Below are 18,681 nucleotides of genomic sequence, written 5' to 3'. Positions count from 1 at the left end.
ACATCTGGTTTCAGACCAGAACACTATATTAATTAACTTCCACCACCAGCCAGCCTGAAGAGGTTCATCAACAAAGACTGCTCCTTCGTGCTGTATTCTGTGACACCTGCCCGTCTGGGCTGGGACAGTGGACGGGGCACTAGCGACATCCACAGGTGGCGGGAAGCCACTGCAAACCTGGATTAACTAATTACAGTCTTCACTGGACTTGAATGTGACCTAATATTTTAAGAACTTTACACGAATGCCACTAGTGACTGTATTTCTGCAAATTTGAATGTCTGATGTCAAATCTGTTGTCAACTGAACCGGATGAAGTGTTTCACCCCACACAACACGAATGCCACATTGCAAATATGACAGTGTTCTCAATAATCACATACACTTGAAACATTTGTTACAGGGATTAGAGAGGATGGATAAAAGGTTTGTCGTCACTTTGTCCTGAATTTTTGTAAGTCTAAAAAGTGACGTGGTGCCCCTTTACTAGATAAAATAGCTTGATTTATAATGTTGTAATTTAAAATTACGCTAAACCGGAAGTAATGCAGGGGTCGCTTCCTGCTTGTTCTTTTCTCCTAAAGCAATTACGGTACATTTTTATTCAACTCATATATGCTACAATACATATACAATACATATAGGTGGAAAACATCCTTTTATTGTGAGTAAAAAAAAAATATTTGTTAACTTACTAATGAATGGCATTTTTAAAAGTACATTTTTGTTGATGTTTATGTATGTTCATTATTACTAAACAGATGTAATGCTGCTGGAAAACATAATGTGGATCCTCGATGTTCCAAAAATGTTTTCATGAGAGTACATACACAAGTTATGACTAGACTATCATGAGCAAAAATTCATTTAATTCTTGGGCAGGTTTGATTTTTTTTAGCATGAGTAATTGCATTTTAGCCTTGTATTTACCATCTACTGTATGGATGTTTAATCTGACATACCTTCGAGCCAGTTTCATCGAAATGCCCAGCGGGTGGAAGTGCCGCGATTGTAAAACTGTCTGGGTCTTCTCTGTCTCGAATCTTGGACTCTTTCATCAGGTTATCCAACTTTTTCTTAGCTATGTTCTCCACTTGCTTCCTGGCAGACATCTGCTGGAGGCGGGTAAAAACGTAATGAAATTAAAAAGCAGTGATGAAAAAATGGAAAACACTTGTGTTCAAGTGAGACAAACCGTATGGCTACATGTAGAAATTTAATAGACTTGTACCCAGATTCAACATGCAGTGGGTACAGAAAGAATTCAGACCTCCTTAAATTTAACATATAAACTTTGTTATATTGCAGCCATTTGCTAAAATCATTTAGATTCATTTTTCCCCTCATTAATGTACACACAGCACCCCACAAAACAAAAACAAAAAACGGAATTGTTGAAATTTTTGCAGATTTATTAAAAAAGAAAAACTGAAATATCACACAACCATAAGTATTCAGACCCTTTGCTCAGTATTTAGTAGAAGCACCCTTTTGAGCTCATACAGCCATGAGTCTTTTTGAGAATGATGCAGTTTTTCACACCTGATTTGGGGATCCTCTGCCATTCCACCATGCAGATCCTCTCCTGTTCTGTCAGGTTGGATGGTGAACGTTGGTGGACAGCCATTTTCGGCTCTCTCCAGAGATGCTCAATTGGGTTTAAGTCAGGGCTCTGGCTGGGCCATTCAAGAAGAGTCACGTAGTTGTTGTGTAGCCACTCCTTCGTTATTTTAGCTGTGTGCTTAGGGTCATTGTCTTGTTGGAAGGTGAACCTTCGGCCCAGTCTGAGGTCCTGAGCATTCTGGAGAACATTTTCGTCCAGGATATCCCGATGCTTGTACTTTCCATCGATTGCAACCAGTGGTCCTGTCCCTGCAGCTGAAAAACATCCCCACAGCATGATGCTGCCACCAATATGCTTCATGTTGGGACTGTATTAGCCAGGTGATGAGCAGTGCCTGGGTTTCTCCACACTTTCCGCTTAAAATTAAGGCCGAAAAGTTCTATCTTGGTCTCATCAGACCAGAGAATCTTATGTATCACCATCTTGGAGTCCTTCAAGTGTTTTTTTTTTTTTTTTTTTTTTTTTTTATAAAATCAAACTCCATGCGAGCTTTCGTGTGTGTTGCACTGAGGAGAGGCTTCCGTCAGGCCACTTTGCCATAAAGCCCCGACTGTTGGAGGGCTGCACTGATGGTTGACTTTCTAGAACTTTCTCCCATCTCCCGACTGCATCTCTGGAGCTCAGCCACAGTGATCTTTATGTTCTTCTTTACCTCGCTCACCAAGGCTCTTCTCCCCCGACTGCTCAGTTTGGCCGGACGGCCAGCTCTAGGAAAGGTTCTGGTGGTGCGAAAACATCTTCCATTTAAGGATTATGGAGGTCACTGTGCTCTTAGGAACCTTAAGTGCAGCAGACATTTTTTTTTAACCTTGGCCAGATCTGTGCCTTGCCACAATTCTGTCTCTGAGCTCTTCAGGCAGTTCCTTTGACTTCATGAATCTCATTTGCTCTGACATGTACTGTGAGCTGTAAGGTCTTCTATAGACAGGTGTGTGGCTTTACTAATCCAGTCCAATCAGTATACGCAAAACAGCTGGACTCCAATGAAGGTGTACAACCATCTCAACGATGATCAGAAGAAATAGACAGAACCTGAGGTGAATATATGAGTGTCACAGCAAAGAGTCTGAATACTTACGGCTGTGTGATATTTCAGTTGTTTTTTTTTTTTACAACCCCAATATATATATATATATATATATATATATATATATATATATATATATATATACATACATACATACATCAACCCTAATTCCAATGAAGTTGGGATGTTGTGTTAAACATGAATAAAAACAGAATACAATGATTTGCAAATAATGTTCAACCTATATTTAATTGAATATACTACAAAGACAAAATATTTAATATTCAAACTGATAAACTTTATTGTTTTAGCAAATAATCATTAACTTAGAATTTTTTGGCTGCAACACGTTCCAAAAAAGCTGGGACAGGTGGCAAAAAAGACTGAGAAAGTTGAGGAATGCTCATCAAACACCTGTTTGGAACACCCCAGAGGTGAACGGTCTAATTGGGAACAGGTGGGTGCCATGATTGGGTAAAAAAGGAGTTTCCCTGAATTGCTCAGTCAAGCAAAAATGGGGCGAGGTTCACCTCTTTGTGAACAAGTGCGTGAGAAAATAGTCAAACAGTTTAAGGACAATGTTCCTCAACGTACAATTGCAAGGAATTTAGGGATTTCATCATCTACGGTCCATAATATCATCAAAAGTTTCAGAGAATCTGGAGAAATCGCTACATGTAAGCGGCAAGGCCGAAAACCAACATCGAATGCCCGTGACTGTCGATCCGGCGGCACTGCATCAAAAACTGACATGAATGTGAAAAGGATACCAGCACATGGGCTCAGGAACACTTCAGAAAACCAATGTCAGTAAATACAGTTCAGCGCAACTTAAAACTCTACTATGCAAAGCAAAAGCCATTTATCAACAGCACCCAGAAACAGTGCCGGCTTCTCTGGCCCCGAGCTCATCTAAGACGGACTGATGCAAAGTGGAAAAGTGTTCTGTGGTCCGACGAGTCCACATTTCAACTTGTTTTTGGAAATTGTGGACGTTGTGTCCTCCGGGCCAAAGAGGAAAGGAACTGTTATGGACGCAAAGTTCAAAAGCCAGCATCTGTGACGGTATGGGGCTGTGTTAGTGCCAATGGCATGGGTAACTTACACATCTGTGAAGGCACCATTAATGCTGAAAAGTACATACAGGTTTCAGAGAAGCATATGCTGCTATCCAAGCAACGTCTTTTTCATGGACGCCCCTGCTTATTTCAGCAAGACAATGCCAAACCACATTCTGCACGCGTTACAACAGCATGGCTTCATAGTAAAAGAGTGCGGGTACTTGACTGGCCTGCTTGCAGTCCAGATCTGTCTCCCATTGAAAATGTATGGCGCATTAAGAAGCGTAAAATACGACAACGGAGACCCCGGACTGTTGAACAGCTGAAGCTGTACATCAAGCAGGAATGGGAAAGAATTCCATCTAAAAAGCTTCAACAATTAGTGTCCTCAGTTCCCAAACATTTATTGAGTGTTGTTAAAAGAAAAGATGATATAACACAGTGGTAAACATGACCCTGTCCCAGCTTTTTAGGAACCTGTTGCAGCCATAAAATTCTAAGTTAATGATTATTTGCTAAAAACGATAAAGTTGATCAGTTTGAACATTAAATATCTTTGTAGTGTATTCAATTAAATATAGATTGAACATGATTTGCAAATCGTTGTATTCTGTGTAGAGTCTGCATGTTCTTCCCGCGCCTGCGCGGGTTTTCTCCGGGCACTCCGGTTTCCTCCCACATCCCAAAAACATTCATGGTAGGTTAATTGACAACTCTAAATTGCTCGTAGGTGTTAATGTGAGTGCGAATGGTTGTTTGTTTGTATGTGCCCTGCGATTGGCTGGCAACCAGTTCAGGGTGTACCCCGCCTCCTGCCCGATGACAGCTGGGATAGGCTCCAGCACGCCCGCGACCCTAGTGAGGAGAAGCGGCTCAGAAAATGGATGGATGGATGTATTCTGTTTATATTTATGTTTAACACAACGTCCCAACTTCATTGGAATTGGGGTTGTAATAAATCTGCAAAAAATTCAACAATTCTGTTTTTTTTTCTGTCAAACATAATGGGGTACTGTGTGTACATAGAGGGAAAAAAAATAAATGATTTTAGCAAATGGCTGCGATATAACAATATTGCAATATAACAAATAGTGAAAGATTTAAGGCGGTCTGAATACTTTCCGTGCCCAGTGTATAGCTGGCGGTGCTTAAAAAACATGCACAGATGAATTATAATTTATAATTCATACATTTCAAGTGGATAAAGCATGGTTCTTGATGTGCACTATATACAAATATCTACTGTATATAGATGACAGGCTGACTTTATGAAGCTGCTTTAAAATGTGATTACCCCACCACAATTATGCCCATGCTAATGGTAGCCACATGATGGCAGAGTTTAGCTGCAAAGCAACTGATTCAACTGTTGAGCCTTACTGTATTTATGTTCACAAAGTAAACATGATGGGTCAGTTTTCCACATCAAGGAATGTATTTAACTAATTGTTAAATGATAGATTGCACAAACGGGTGTCTGAACAACTGACATTTCCAAATGTTATTTCACCACCAATAAAATTCACATTAATGCATCGTGAGGTATACATAAATTGGAGAAAGCCTTAGACATTCCGTTTTCATGAAAGCAAATACCATTGAAGAGGAAACAGACAAAGTTCACATTCCAGTGTCAGATTCTTAACCTGATTTCAGTAAAAAAAAGAAAAAAAGGTCATACATACATCCCCATTCATCAGCTTGCAGTCATCCTCCATCTCATCTGCACTGTCTTCATCTGACACATCGCCCTCCTCTGCGTTTTCATCAATGTTTGGAGGTAATTTTTTACCCTGATTGAAAAAAATGTGATATTCAGAAATATAATTGCAGACAAACTAAAATATTGAGCAAATTGCATAGGATTGAGAATGTAATAGTATCCTTGCAAAGTGTATTTTGCATTACATTACTACAGGAAATACAAATTAGTAAACAAGCATCTGGTGACTAAAAAGAAAAAGCTAAAGAAATTAAACAAGAATGTGTTAGGTAACACTCAGAACATGTCATCAATAAAACATCACTTCTTTAGCTGTGTTTAGTAGCCCACTAAATTCATCCTCAGCATCCTTGTGCTCTCAGTTTTTGGTCATTCTCAGTGTTCCCATCAATATGGAACCTTGCAATCTTAAATTTCAGTTCATTAGTGCAGCTCAAGCAGTCGCTTCTTCCAAGTATCAAAAATTGAGCTTCCACCTACTGTACAGTGCATTCATTGCATGATCAGTTCAGTTCAATAAGATACAGTAAGCCATAGATGCACAGTAGCCTGCAGCATGTCTCGTAAAAACTTGGTGGTACATTCTGAAGCTAACTTCAGTAATGCAGCCTCATCATGAAGTTTGTGGCATTTTCCCAAGTGCTCTCACACTGATGCCATTACTATTACAGTATATAATACTGCTGAGATGGACACACAAGTCGTGGTTCTGGAGCAGCAAGTAGGTTGAGACATTTATGTCATGTCAGGTATTGGCACAGAGCCTTCTCTTCACTGAAAGCATTCGGTGGCAGTGCCATCTCATTAACTTCTGCACGATACATCTGTGCCCTGCCAGTGGAGGGCAGGTTACCGTTACTAGCATGATCTGTGATTGAATCTTGGCTTCAGCCTTTCTGTGAGGAGTTTGCATGTTCTAACCGTGCTAGCGTCGATTTTCTCCGCCGTCCTCCCACATTCCAAAAACACGCAAGTTCGGTTAATTAAAGAAACTAAATCACCAACAGGCACGAATGTGAGTGTTTTTGTTGTCTATATGTGCTCTGCGATTGACCGGTGAACAGGCCAGCGAGTACCCCGCTCCTCACCCCAAGTGAGCTTCAATGTTGAGGTGGCAAAAGTGTTCACACTCAGTACTTAAGTAAAAATAATCTTGACTGTCAATTACTGTCAATACAATACACATTTTTTATAACATGGCACAACGTAAAAAAAGACAACACAGAAAATAGTTTCCTCTTTTAGTAACATAGTGCTCATACCAAGAGGAAGAAGAAAAAAAAAAAAAGAAGCCACGTTAGTCTAGTTACGTTTTTGTACAAGAGCTCATGTTGGCTCGACATTTATACCATCAACAATGTATTGTCATAGCTTTGCTAACATTGTGAACTAAGAAACAAACAAAGAAAATCCTAAATTAGCTAGTGACAACAACTGAAACGTGTTCGACTAAGAATTTTTGAACACCAGGAGCTTGTGATTTTCAGGCTGGCACAAGAGAACGCATTTGCCGCAAACCACTCGGAGCTCAAAACATCTAACAATTATCTAAAATCAGGCCATAAATAAGGAATATCTTATTTCTCTAAATCTATTGCCTTCAATTAATGCTCACCGGTTCACATTCCTCCATGTCGCCGCGGTCCCTTCTTTCTGCCTTATACAGTAAAGACTCCAATATCTCAATCAATCAAGATCGAAACCGTAGTTGACTTTAACTCTATGTTTGTCATGTCCTTATCCATGTTAGTTGAAAAAAGTAACCACCCTATTTTCACAAAGGTGGGAGTAGAACTAAAAAGTCATCAGAATGTTTTTTAATAAAGTACAGATACCTAAAAAAAATACAATAATTTACTGTACACAGATTATTTTCTTACTTATTAGTTCCGCATCAACTGAAGTTACCGCCATTGTCGCTTCACAAACTTGACCAATTAAGACCACTTCACTTTTGAGAATCTCCTACCTTTGAAGTGTAGGTTGAAACGGCAAGGTCTAATGCTTCTGGGTTGAAGTAGGTTACAGCTCACAAACACAATTGACTTACTTTAACAAGGATCTTTCCCTTAAGGTTTTCTGGAGAGGGTAGCCATCCAGACTCTTGTGCTTTGATGTTGGAAACATTGAGTTTGTCCCCCAGAATATCAATGAGGTACTGGGCCATCTTTTTTTGTTGAGGGACACTGCAGTGGTTCTCTATGGACAGGATGACTGGGAAACTGGTAGGAGGCAGAAAGTGACACGCAGGAGACTGGTGTTATGAGGTTGAAATGTTGGAAAAGATGCACATAATTGGGTGTCATTTGTTTGGAATGTTATGCAACTGGGTCCACAAGGTTGATGTGATTTAGAAATCAATCATCTATCTTGGGTGGTTGATATGCATTGAGAGTTGAAATATGATGGGAAGTGACAAGCACCATTGCTCCACTGCCGGAACTGAATTGTTTCATTTTGTCTCTGCTATGCATGTACAACTATAGTTCCCCACTAAACCAAACTGTAGGTAACTTTGAAATTGCCAATAATTATCAAAGTGCAAATACTATTATTGTCTCATTCAGTTTTATTTTGACCAATTCATGAACATAAGTTGAGAGATAATGCAGTATCTCAAACAATGTATTAAAATTAAGTCTCAGCGCCCTTTGCACAATGGTCATTACACCGGACTATTGCAATATTAGTCATTCAAACTGCTCTAAGTGCTAGAGGACTCTGCATGATTTTGCACAATTGAGTATTCTTATTTAGAGTATTTGCTGTCTAGGGTGCGCGACTCTTCACAAGTGAGATGGCAGCTTTTCATTCCAATTTTGCCCATGACAGCCCTCTGCAGAGCCTTTCTTCATCTGTTCACTAGAAAATCTGATTGTCCTTTGAATTTAAAAGAATCCTTTGATTTGACTTCTTTTGACCGATTTCAGGTGGGTGTTCATGATAATGTTTTAAAAAACACAAAAGGATGAAAATCTCAGCAAATAGAGTATTTCTCTGCCTTTCCCTCTAAAAATAGAGCTTTTCTGCACATCCTCCAGACTGTGTGCATGCCGATGGGATAATCACCTTCTGATGCAGCTATCTTGAACGAGGAGGGGGGGCGGTGCTCCTTGTACACATACAATACTTCTCTTGGCATGTAAATAGGCATGACTGCATCTCTACATTTGGATATGTTATCGATCATCCTTGCACACAAAAAAATTTACCCAAAACTTGGATGCTGCTGTGGCGTGATGGATAAATGTGAAAGTAATGTCAGTCATGAGCCACAGCCTTCACAGTCACAACAACCATACACAAACACCCAGGGCAGACTTATGATGTTAATGTATTAAAAAGCACATACCACCACCACAAAACCAAAAGACAGATAATCTGAAATGACACTCTGCCTATTCTAGTTGTGCATGTTTAGAGAATATATTATGCTTACACTTCTATGATTTGATCAGCGACATTTGTGCAACAAAAATAGACAGAATACATCCACAATGCTGTCGCTAGACTATTAAGCTCCACAAAACGACATGAGCACAGCACACCATTCCTTGCTGCCCTTCACTGGCTATATGTGAGTTTCAGAATAGATTTTAAGATGGTCGTTTGGGGCTTTACTCGCGGTTCATGAATCCCATCTGGTGTCCAAAGGTGATCGAGCACTTTCAAACTCCGCGTCTATGGAAGTCTGCCTTGCGACCTCAGACAGACTTTTGCTTCTATAAAAATAAATAAAATGAATGAATTAATTTAAAAAAAAAATTAAAAAATAGCTATATCGCCTGGCTTTTAGGTAATTGTTGATTGTATTGCTTTGTTGATTTATGCATATGTATTTTATTATTTCAAAATGTTTCATTGTGGATGGTACAGCACTTTGTAACTTGTTTATAAAACTGCAATAGAAATAAAGTCACACATTATTATTACTATTATTAGTAGTAGTAGTAGTAGTAGCAGTAGTATTCGTAGAAGTAGTAGTAGCGACTGTGTTTTTATGTTTATATGTCTCAAAAGTATTCACTGTGTCTGTTGTCGTACTAGATTAGCTCCAACTACCGGAGACAAATTCCTTGTGTGTTTTTGACATTCTTGCCCAATAGAGATGATTCTGATTCTGATGATTCTGATTGTAGTAGTAGTAGTTGTTGTTGTAACAGAAGTAGTATTGTAGTAGTATTGCTTAAATCAGCTGGGATTAGCTCTAGCTCAAACATGACCCCGGAAAGGTTAAGCGTTACAGAATTATATTTACCGGTACTTATAAATTGTACTCATTATTGTCCCACAAGGGAAAATTCAATTCACACACTGTTGTGTACTTTATGTTGCACAACACACACTGAACCAGATCACACACATGCACAGTGGCAGAGAGTGCTGCACCATTTGAGCTGGGCTGGCGGGGACGATGCCCAGCTCAAGGGCAGCTCGACAGTAGCCAGCAAGTAGACTAGCATCTCTCAAACAGCTTGATGCCACTTTTACATTTTGCAGCCGTAGTCGGACTCAAACTTATGTCCTCAGACTCCAAAACCCAACTTCTTACAGACTGAGCTACTGATGAATGGATTACGATGCCAAATTAAAGGTATTCGCTTGCATTCCTGGACAGGAAGGGGGGGAAAAAAAGTTTTTGTGATTGAATGCTATGCTTGATTAATTTCCACCTTCTCGGAGAGGCCCAGCAAGCCGGGTCAAATTTGGGTAAAAAAAAAATAATGATTTCAGTTTGAAATTCCTCATTCCTCTCCAAAATGCTTATGGTCAACCTTGACCATTTTGAAAGATTTCTGAAGTATTTATGTTGTCTTGTTTTTCTTGCAGGTGGTGGAATACATTTATTAAGCACTGCATGTCACAGAAGATTAAAATGTGAATGAAAGCAAGCCCCATATGGGTGCTCTTTATGTAATAATGCAATTCATTATATTGGTGTTAAAAACAACAGACATTTAGGGCACTTTCGGATATTCAATCTGACGACTCTACTATGCGAGTGCAGTGTTCTGAAAAGGTCGGGCGCGCTCCCTTTCTTCAAATTTATGAACCACCACCTTGCTTGAACAATTTGCTTGAACAGCATCCATGGTCGTCCTGTCTGACAGTATTTGACATATTTGTGTTCAACTTAATCTTACAGTATGTTCCAAAGTGCCATATTTGTCAGTGTTTAAGGAGCCAAAATCTTATTTTCTTTGTGTATCACAGTAGTTAAACTAGACATGTTCTCATCCATGAGCTACCAGAAAAATAACATATTACACGGAAATACTGCCTCACAGTTCTGAGGACCGGGGTTCACGCCCCGGCCCCGCCTGTGTGGAGTTTTCATGTTCTCCCCGTGCCTGCGTGGGTTTTCTCCAGGCACTTTGGTTTTCTCCTACATCCCAAAAACATGCATGGTAGGTTAGTTGAGAACTCTAAATTGCCCGTAGGTGTGAATGTGAGTGCGAATGGTTGTTTGTTTGCATGTGCCCTGCGATTGGTTAGCAACCAGTTCAGGGTGTACCCTGCCTCCTGCCCGATGACAGCTGGGATAGGCTCCAGCACGCCCGCGACCCAAGTGAGGAGAAGCGGCTCAGAAAATGGATGGATGGAAATACTATTATTAGTTGTAAATGCAGATCTTTCCCTTCACAGGTTTATAATCCTACAGCCTGTCAAATCATCACTGAATATAGAGTGCCATATTATTGTATGTTGCTGGGGGTGTTTACCAAATGCTTTTCAAAGAATAGCACACATTTAGTCTTATGAGATGGTTCATGTTTCTTATGAACATATATAAATATTTTTATTTTCTGGGATTTTTAATGATATACTGTATGAGTATATCACTGTATGATTATACACAGTATGGCAAGTTGAGAGTAACAAATGTGGAGTGGTTGTGTGTTTTATCACTTACTCATTCTTGACAAAGGCATATTTGTTGATGGTCTCAATAACATCTTTGAAGAGGATCTTGGAGGTGAGAGTGTAGCCGTGATGAACAATGGGCTCGCCATCCTGACCATCCCAGCAGTCCACTGTACACAAAAGAGATGTGTCAATCAGCAGCACTTCTTTGTCAAAAGCAGCAACAGCCCATTTCTAAACCAAAGTAGAAGCCAATCTTACATCAGTTTGACTTGTGGTCAGACCATGTAAAGTCCCAAATATCCCTTGCTCCATGTAACCTTTTACTTAGTGTGACATCGGATCACAGCAATGTAATTCCTAGAGTATCGTTCATACAATAACCAATTGCTGTAGGTCCAATCGAACTATGCCCCCTTCCTTATTGGTAATACATTGTGCCCAAGAAATTTGCAGGACACTAATAACAAATCTGTCTATTTTGACACCTTTAGATCCTTGACTAGAACATGGCAAGAATATACAGCATGCCCTATCTGCAAGTAGGAGGTTTATAGTTTTTCACTAAGTGAAACATTAACACCCCTCCTTGAGCAGTCACCTTGTCGTGGTGGAGGGGTTTGTGTGTCCCAGTGATCCTAGGAGCTACGTTGTCTGGGGCTTTATGCCCCTGGCAGGGTCACCCATGACAAACAGGTCCTAGGTGAGGGACCAGACAAAGCACGGCTCAAAGACCCCTAATGATGACGACAAACAATGGACTTCGTTTTCCCTTTCCCGGAAGCGGGTCACCGGGGCCCCCCACTGGAGCCAGGCCTGGTGGTGGGGCTCGAAGGCGAGCACCTGGTGTGCCGGGCCTGCACCCATGGGGCCCGGCCGGGCACAGCACGAAAGGGTAACGTGGGTCCCCCTTCCCATGGGCTCACCACCTGTGGGAGGGGCCATAGGGGTCGGGTGCAGTGTGAGCTGGGCGGTGGCCGAAGGTGGGGACCTCCGACCGGAGCTGTGGCCGTAAGGTGGTCGCTGCGTGTCGTGGCGGCAATCCCCGAACCCGTTGGTGGACACCAACGGTGAGGGATGCCGTCAAGCTGAAGAAGGAGTCCTATTGGGCCTTTTTGGCCTGTGGGACTCCTGAGGCAGCTGATGGGTACCGGCTGGCCAAGCGGAATGCAGCTCTGGTGGTCGCTGAAGCAAAAACTCTGGTATGGGAGGAGTTCGGTGAGGCCATGGAGAAAGACTTCTGGACGGCTTCGAGGAAATTCTGGTCCACCATCCGACGTCTCAGGAGAGGAAAGCAGCGCACCACCAACACTGTGTATAGTGGGGATGGGGCGCTGCTGACCTCGACTCGGGACGTTGTGAGTCGGTGGGGAGAATACTTCGAAGACCTCCTCAATTCCACCGACACGCCTTCCCATGAGGAAGCAGAGTGTGGGTTCTCTGAGGCGCGCTCTCCTATCTCTGGGTTTGAGGTCACCGAGGTAGTTAAAAAGCTCCTCGGTGGCAGGGCCCCGGGGGTGGATGAGATTCGCCCGGAGTTCCTAAAGGCTCTGGATGTTGTGGGGCTGTCCTGGTTGACACGCCTCTCCAACATCGCGTGGACATCGGGGACAGTGCCTCTGGATTGGCAGACTGGGGTGGTGGTCCCCCTTTTTAAGAAGGGGGACCGGAGGGTGTGTTCCAACTCCAGGGGGATCACACTGCTCAGCCTCCCTGGTAAGGTCTATTCAGGGGTGCTGGAGAGGAGGGTCCGTCGGGAAGTCGAATCTCAGATTCAGGAGGAGCAGTGTGGTTTTCGTCCTGGCCGTGGAACAGTGGACCAGCTCTACAGCCTCGGCAGGGTCCTCGAGGGTGCATGGGAGTTCACCCAACCAGTCTACATGTGTTTTGGGGACTTGGAGAAGGCGTTCGACCGTGTCCCTCGGGGAGTCCTGTGGAGGGTGCTTCAGGAGTATGGGGTACCGAACCCCCTGATACGGGCTGTTTGGTCCCTGTATGACCGGAGTCAGAGTTTGGTCCGCATATCCGGCAGTAAGTCGGACTCATTCCCGGTGAGGGTTGGACTCCGCCAAGGCTGCCCTTTGTCGCCGATTCTGTTCATAACTTTTATGGACAGAATTTCTAGGCGCAGCCAAGGCGCAGAGGGGGTCCGGTTTGGTGGCCTCAGTATTGCATCTCTGCTTTTTGCTGATGATGTGGTATCTTGGGGTCTTGTTCACGAGTGAGGGAAGAATGGAACGGGAGATCGACAGACGGATCGGTGCAGCGTCTGCAGTGATGTGGACTTTGTATCGGTCCGTTGTGGTAAAGAAGGAGCTAAGCCGAAAGGCGAAGCTCTCAATTTACCGGTCGATGTTCGTTCCTACCCTCACCTATGGTCATGAGCTGTGGGTCGTGACCGAAAGAACGAGATCCCGGATACAAGCGGCCGAAATGAGTTTCCTCCGCAGGGTGTCCGGGCTCTCTCTTAGAGATAGGGTGAGAAGCTCGGTCATCCGGGAGGATCTCAGAGTAGAGCCGCTGCTCCTCCGCATTGAGAGGAGCCAGATGAGGTGGCTGGGGCATCTGATTCAGATGCCTCCCGGACGCTTCCTTGGTGAGGTGTTCCGGGCACGTCCCACCGGGAGGAGACCCCGGGGACGACCCAGGACACGCTGGAGAGACTACGTCCTTCGGCTGGCCTGGGAACGCCTCGGGATCCCTCCGGAAGAGCTGGATGAAGTGGCTGGGGAGAGGGAAGTCTGGGCGTCCCTGCTAAAGCTACTGCCCCCGCGACCCGACCCGGATAAGTGGTAGAAAATGGATGGATGGATGGATGGATGAAACATTAACATTGGTGGCACATTGTGCTTCAAAAAAACACTCCGATGGGACTTTCGAAAAAAAAAAAAAAAAAAAACGAGGGTAATTTGCATATAGTGTAGCGCTGAACTCTTTTCATCAAAGCACAACAAATTTAAAATACCATCTCAAAGAAAAATGTGGTATTATGTGTGGTATATTTGGCGCCTGTGGTTAATCGCGATTAATCAAAATTCAAGTGTTGAATCTGATATAAAAATTTGATTGACACATACACACATATATATATATATATATGTGTGTGTGTGTGTGTGTGCGTGTATGTACACAATATGTATTTGTATTGGCAGGATGCAAAAAAAAATATGTGATTGGGGCATCCCTATTATTTTGTACAAGTCCATCCATCCATTTTCTGTACTGCTTATCCTCACTTGGGTCACGGGCGTGCTGGACCCTATCCCAGCTATCTTCGGGAGAGAGGCGGGGTACACCCTGAACTGGTCGCCAGCCAATCGCAGGGCACATCGAAACAAACACCCATTCCCACTCACATTCACACCTACGGGCAATTTTGGGTCTTCAATAAACCGCATGTTTTTGAGATGTGGGAGGAAACCGGAGTGCCCAGAGAAAACCCACGCACGCAGAGCATGCAAACTCCACACTGGCGAGGCCAGAATTTGAACCCCGGTCCTCAGAACTGTGAGGAAGATATGCAAACCAGTCGGCCACCGCTGCCATTTTATACATGTTATTGTGTTTATTGTTGCGGCCTTTCATTGTATCAACTGCTTGAATAGTACAAGTAAGGGTGAGGGAAATAAATTACCCTCAACACAGCGGCAGCCAGCCTGCAGCACCCAGGCATACATGTCCACTCTGGACTGGGACATGAGCTGGTCTCCCATCAGGTAGGTGTTGTGTGAGGAAGCGATGAAGTAGTTGCACAGAGGCTGGTTCATGTCCTGGTTAACGTTGTAGTGATCTGGGTTGAAAATATCCCCTCCAGGGCTGCGCATGTAATTTGTGAACCCTGAAAGAAGATTAAAGCTCACGAATCTGATCCAAGTTTTGGTTTCATGCACCTTTTCTGAAGTATAGTCAAATAATAAAACATACAGTGAGCCTAAGGGTCTAGTTGTGGGTTTGCTGTCATCAATGTTTGTCTAAATCATCTTGAAAATGAGTGATTGTTTCATATACTGTATGTATGGTTTATGGATTTAAAAATAAATACATAAATACAAAAATCGACAATCTTATAAAACCTAAGATTTATGGGATATTTCTGGTGCTGGAGAAGCTACTATGCAGCAAGATGCTTCTACTCAAGATAATTCATATTATTTTCTCTCTCAGACACACCTGATTAGCTGGATCAATCATACAGACATTTTTTATTTTTATATTTTTTGCTGCTGATAAGTGGATAAGAATGAAGAAATCATTAATATTCTGTGGTGAGGATCACAGTTCTCAGATTTCTAACAAATGTTACTGTTTTGGTTGGTCAAGCACAATGTGTTAATGCCAATTGTTTGGAGAATTAGCATAAAGAAATGAAGGGGGACAAAACAGTACAATTAATGTACTGTATTGTAATTTAAGTGTGATAAATTAAAAAACTAAATACATGTAGCTATATTTTAATTCATATTGTTTTTGGGCATACTTAAATCGAGAAAATGTTTTCGTTAAAATCAAAGACAAATATCCATCTCTAACTAGATTGATTAATATGTCACTTAAAAAAAATCTCTTCAGTGTAAACTATAAATCTCTGAGAAACAGTAGGAAGATTATGCATTAAAAAAAACTGCTAATTGACTGCAAAATCTTACCAAATGCAGGAGTTTAAACAAAAATGTGAGTATTCTTACCATCAATTCCCAAAACCCCTTGCTTCTGGTTCTCTGAACACGGCTCAAATTTGTTGATTATCTCCAGACAATGGTCCTTGCTCACTTTGGTCATCTATAATGTATGGAATGTAGTACAATATTAATGCCTTATTTGAAGGAAATTATTATTTTCGTTATTAGTTAGGGAATTATGTCATATGGATGACTGTCTCCTAAACAATGATCCAATTTTCTCTGTGGTTACTGTTGTGGAGAGTGAAATGGTCCTGTGTATTGATGTTTTAAAGGGGCTCGGGCAATGCTAGGTCAGTCACTGTGTTCACTATGACAGACTGTGCCATGGATGTGCACAGGATAGTGGCCTGGCAGGATATCACTTCCACTGGGTAGTATGCGTTGAGGATAAATTTCAAGCACACAATCAGGTATTATGTTGAACCTCATTTTCACAGTGATACTGCAATTTTGATCACATATTGATAGTTGCATACAGTATTTTACTATATCAATATAAGGTACATAAGGTATGATAAAACATTAAATTATGACCACAAATTAAATAAATATATGTTGCAAGTCGTAGGTAATGTTTAGTGTAAGTTATTCTTTTACACCACTATTTCAGTTTTTTTTTTTTGCCATTGTTCCAGTATTACAAAACACCTCATAATTTTGACAATCACAAATTTATAGATACTGTATACTATATTGCCAAAAGTATATGCTCATCTGCCTTGACTCACATGACCTTAAATGACATCCCATTCCTAATCCATAGGGTTCAATATGATGTCTGTCCACCTTTTAAAACTATAACAGCTTCAACCAACTTTGTGGGAAGAGTTTGGGGATGGTCCCTTCCTGTTCCTACATGACTGTGCACCCATGAACAAAGCAAGGTCCACAAAGACATGGATGACAGAGTTTGGTGTGGATGAACTTGACTGGCCTGCAGAGTCCTGACACCAACCTGATAGAACACCTGTGGGATGAATTAGCATGCAGACGGAGAGCTGACCGGAGTCACGCTAATTAACGAGTTTTTTTATTTTTCTTTCTTAGTGCAGTGGTATTATTAGAGAAGAGAAAAGGGCTTTACAAATTTACCTCAAGTGTTACAAGGACACTGTAAATGTCCCTTATGTGGGACCTCTTGCTGTCTAAATTTTCCCACACCATGGACCACTTCAGCAGTGCAAGCTAAAGTTTGTTATAGTTCACCCTTCCACATGTCCGGAATAAAAATATCTCCAAAGTTAAGCCACTCTTTACTCTAAAACAGGTGGAAATAAGAATGAGTATGGACAAAGAAAGTAATGGCTCCAGATCAGCTCAAAATCATCTGTCAACTGTGGTGAAGGCAGTTTTATAACACAGACATTTTTGGCTAATAATGGAATTGGGTCACCGGTGCCAAGTCATGATGTTACTGCTGACAGTTATGTATATGTGTTATATGAATTCTGAAATGTATAGAATTCACCCCCTTTGCTCATACTCAGCCGAATGATCCAAAACCTTGTCACTTTTCTGGTACTTGGATGAACAGCACAGTCATGCTTGTCGACGACAAAATATATCACGTGCAGTAGTCTACTAGCATGCTAGCCATTATGGTTAGCTTATACTAATTAAAGAAAAGCCAACATAGAGTACATGTGATTAATGCTTTCCACAAACTGGATAATGGAGGTATGGCTCCAAGTCTGTCCCTTGTGATCTTCTCTCTCCAACATTTTATGACAGCCACTTGATTTGTCCTTCTCAGCCATGGGTTCTGCTGGATTCATTTGGATTTTTTTGGAAGGAAATGGGGGGGGGGGGAAACTAAACCTTTTGGGGTATTTATGGCGGTACAACCCTAAACACAATCAGTTTATGTCATCGTTTCAGTCCAGGTCAGCGGTAGTTACTCGCATTCCGCTGCCCAGGAGTATCCTGGCACCTTTTTTTCACAATTGGTTTGAAATGGTCGATAGTACATATCTTCTGCCATAGCGACAATGCTCATCTCGCGGAGACTGTGGAACACTAACTCGTAAAGTAAAGCAAAACAAAACAGCTTAATATGCGAACATGCATGTGTCCAAACACTCTTGCAACATGTGTCACTAACATGAGTACCTGGAAAAAACCCACGGCATCATGAGGAACAACGTACAAACTCCAAGGCCCAAAGTCATCCTTATGCACACTAAACAGACCCATATGTAACACCACAAGTCTCATTTTTAAATTTAACAACGTGACTACCTTCTGCTCTATCTCTAAGAAGCGGGTCAGGTCATCTGCATCCAGGTGGTCTTTGTGGTTGCTGTAGGTGAGCATGAGGAGGTACAGGTCTCGGCGAGTCGACATCATCTTGTAGAAGGCACAAAACTCTTCAAATCCCAGAGTTCCTTGGTTGTCATCCGTGTCGGCCTCCTGCACAACAGGTAGAAGCAAAAGAGTCAGCTTCATGCATAGTACTTTGTCATATTATACAGATTCGTGTTCCTATTGTTAAAAACAAATAGGGTCAGTATTCTTTTGCAACTCATGGGTTTGAGCATAAAGCTGAGCTGAAAACAAAGCCCAGCCAGCACGCATATTTTCTATTTTTAAGTCCGAGAGCTGGAGGAACTCTTGTCAGAAGCAATCTTATTAGTGAGAACACATCTTCCGTGGATAACACCATAGGAAATGCTCAGCTTAAGAACAACTTTCATTGGACA

General features: G+C 41.9%; 1 protein-coding gene across 1 annotated transcript in view; it reads right to left on the bottom strand.

Moving 5' to 3' along the window:
• The window catches only part of plch2a (phospholipase C, eta 2a), a 59,117-nt gene that overhangs the window by 26,534 nt on the left and 13,902 nt on the right, over window positions 1–18,681 (bottom strand). The window contains exons 5-11 of the mRNA XM_061687473.1: window positions 18,221–18,391; window positions 15,986–16,079; window positions 14,935–15,138; window positions 11,350–11,470; window positions 7,486–7,657; window positions 5,398–5,505; window positions 963–1,115 (exon numbers count right to left, since the gene is read on the bottom strand). Of these exons, the coding sequence (XP_061543457.1) occupies window positions 963–1,115; window positions 5,398–5,505; window positions 7,486–7,657; window positions 11,350–11,470; window positions 14,935–15,138; window positions 15,986–16,079; window positions 18,221–18,391 (1,023 nt within the window). The remainder of the gene's footprint in view (window positions 1–962; window positions 1,116–5,397; window positions 5,506–7,485; window positions 7,658–11,349; window positions 11,471–14,934; window positions 15,139–15,985; window positions 16,080–18,220; window positions 18,392–18,681) is intronic.

The sequence above is a fragment of the Phycodurus eques genome, chromosome 1 (assembly GCF_024500275.1).
Source record: "Phycodurus eques isolate BA_2022a chromosome 1, UOR_Pequ_1.1, whole genome shotgun sequence".
In the NCBI taxonomy this organism is placed as follows: domain Eukaryota; kingdom Metazoa; phylum Chordata; class Actinopteri; order Syngnathiformes; family Syngnathidae; genus Phycodurus; species Phycodurus eques.
Note: the sequence above shows the minus strand (reverse complement) of the source record. Positions and strands in the feature narration are given on the sequence as shown.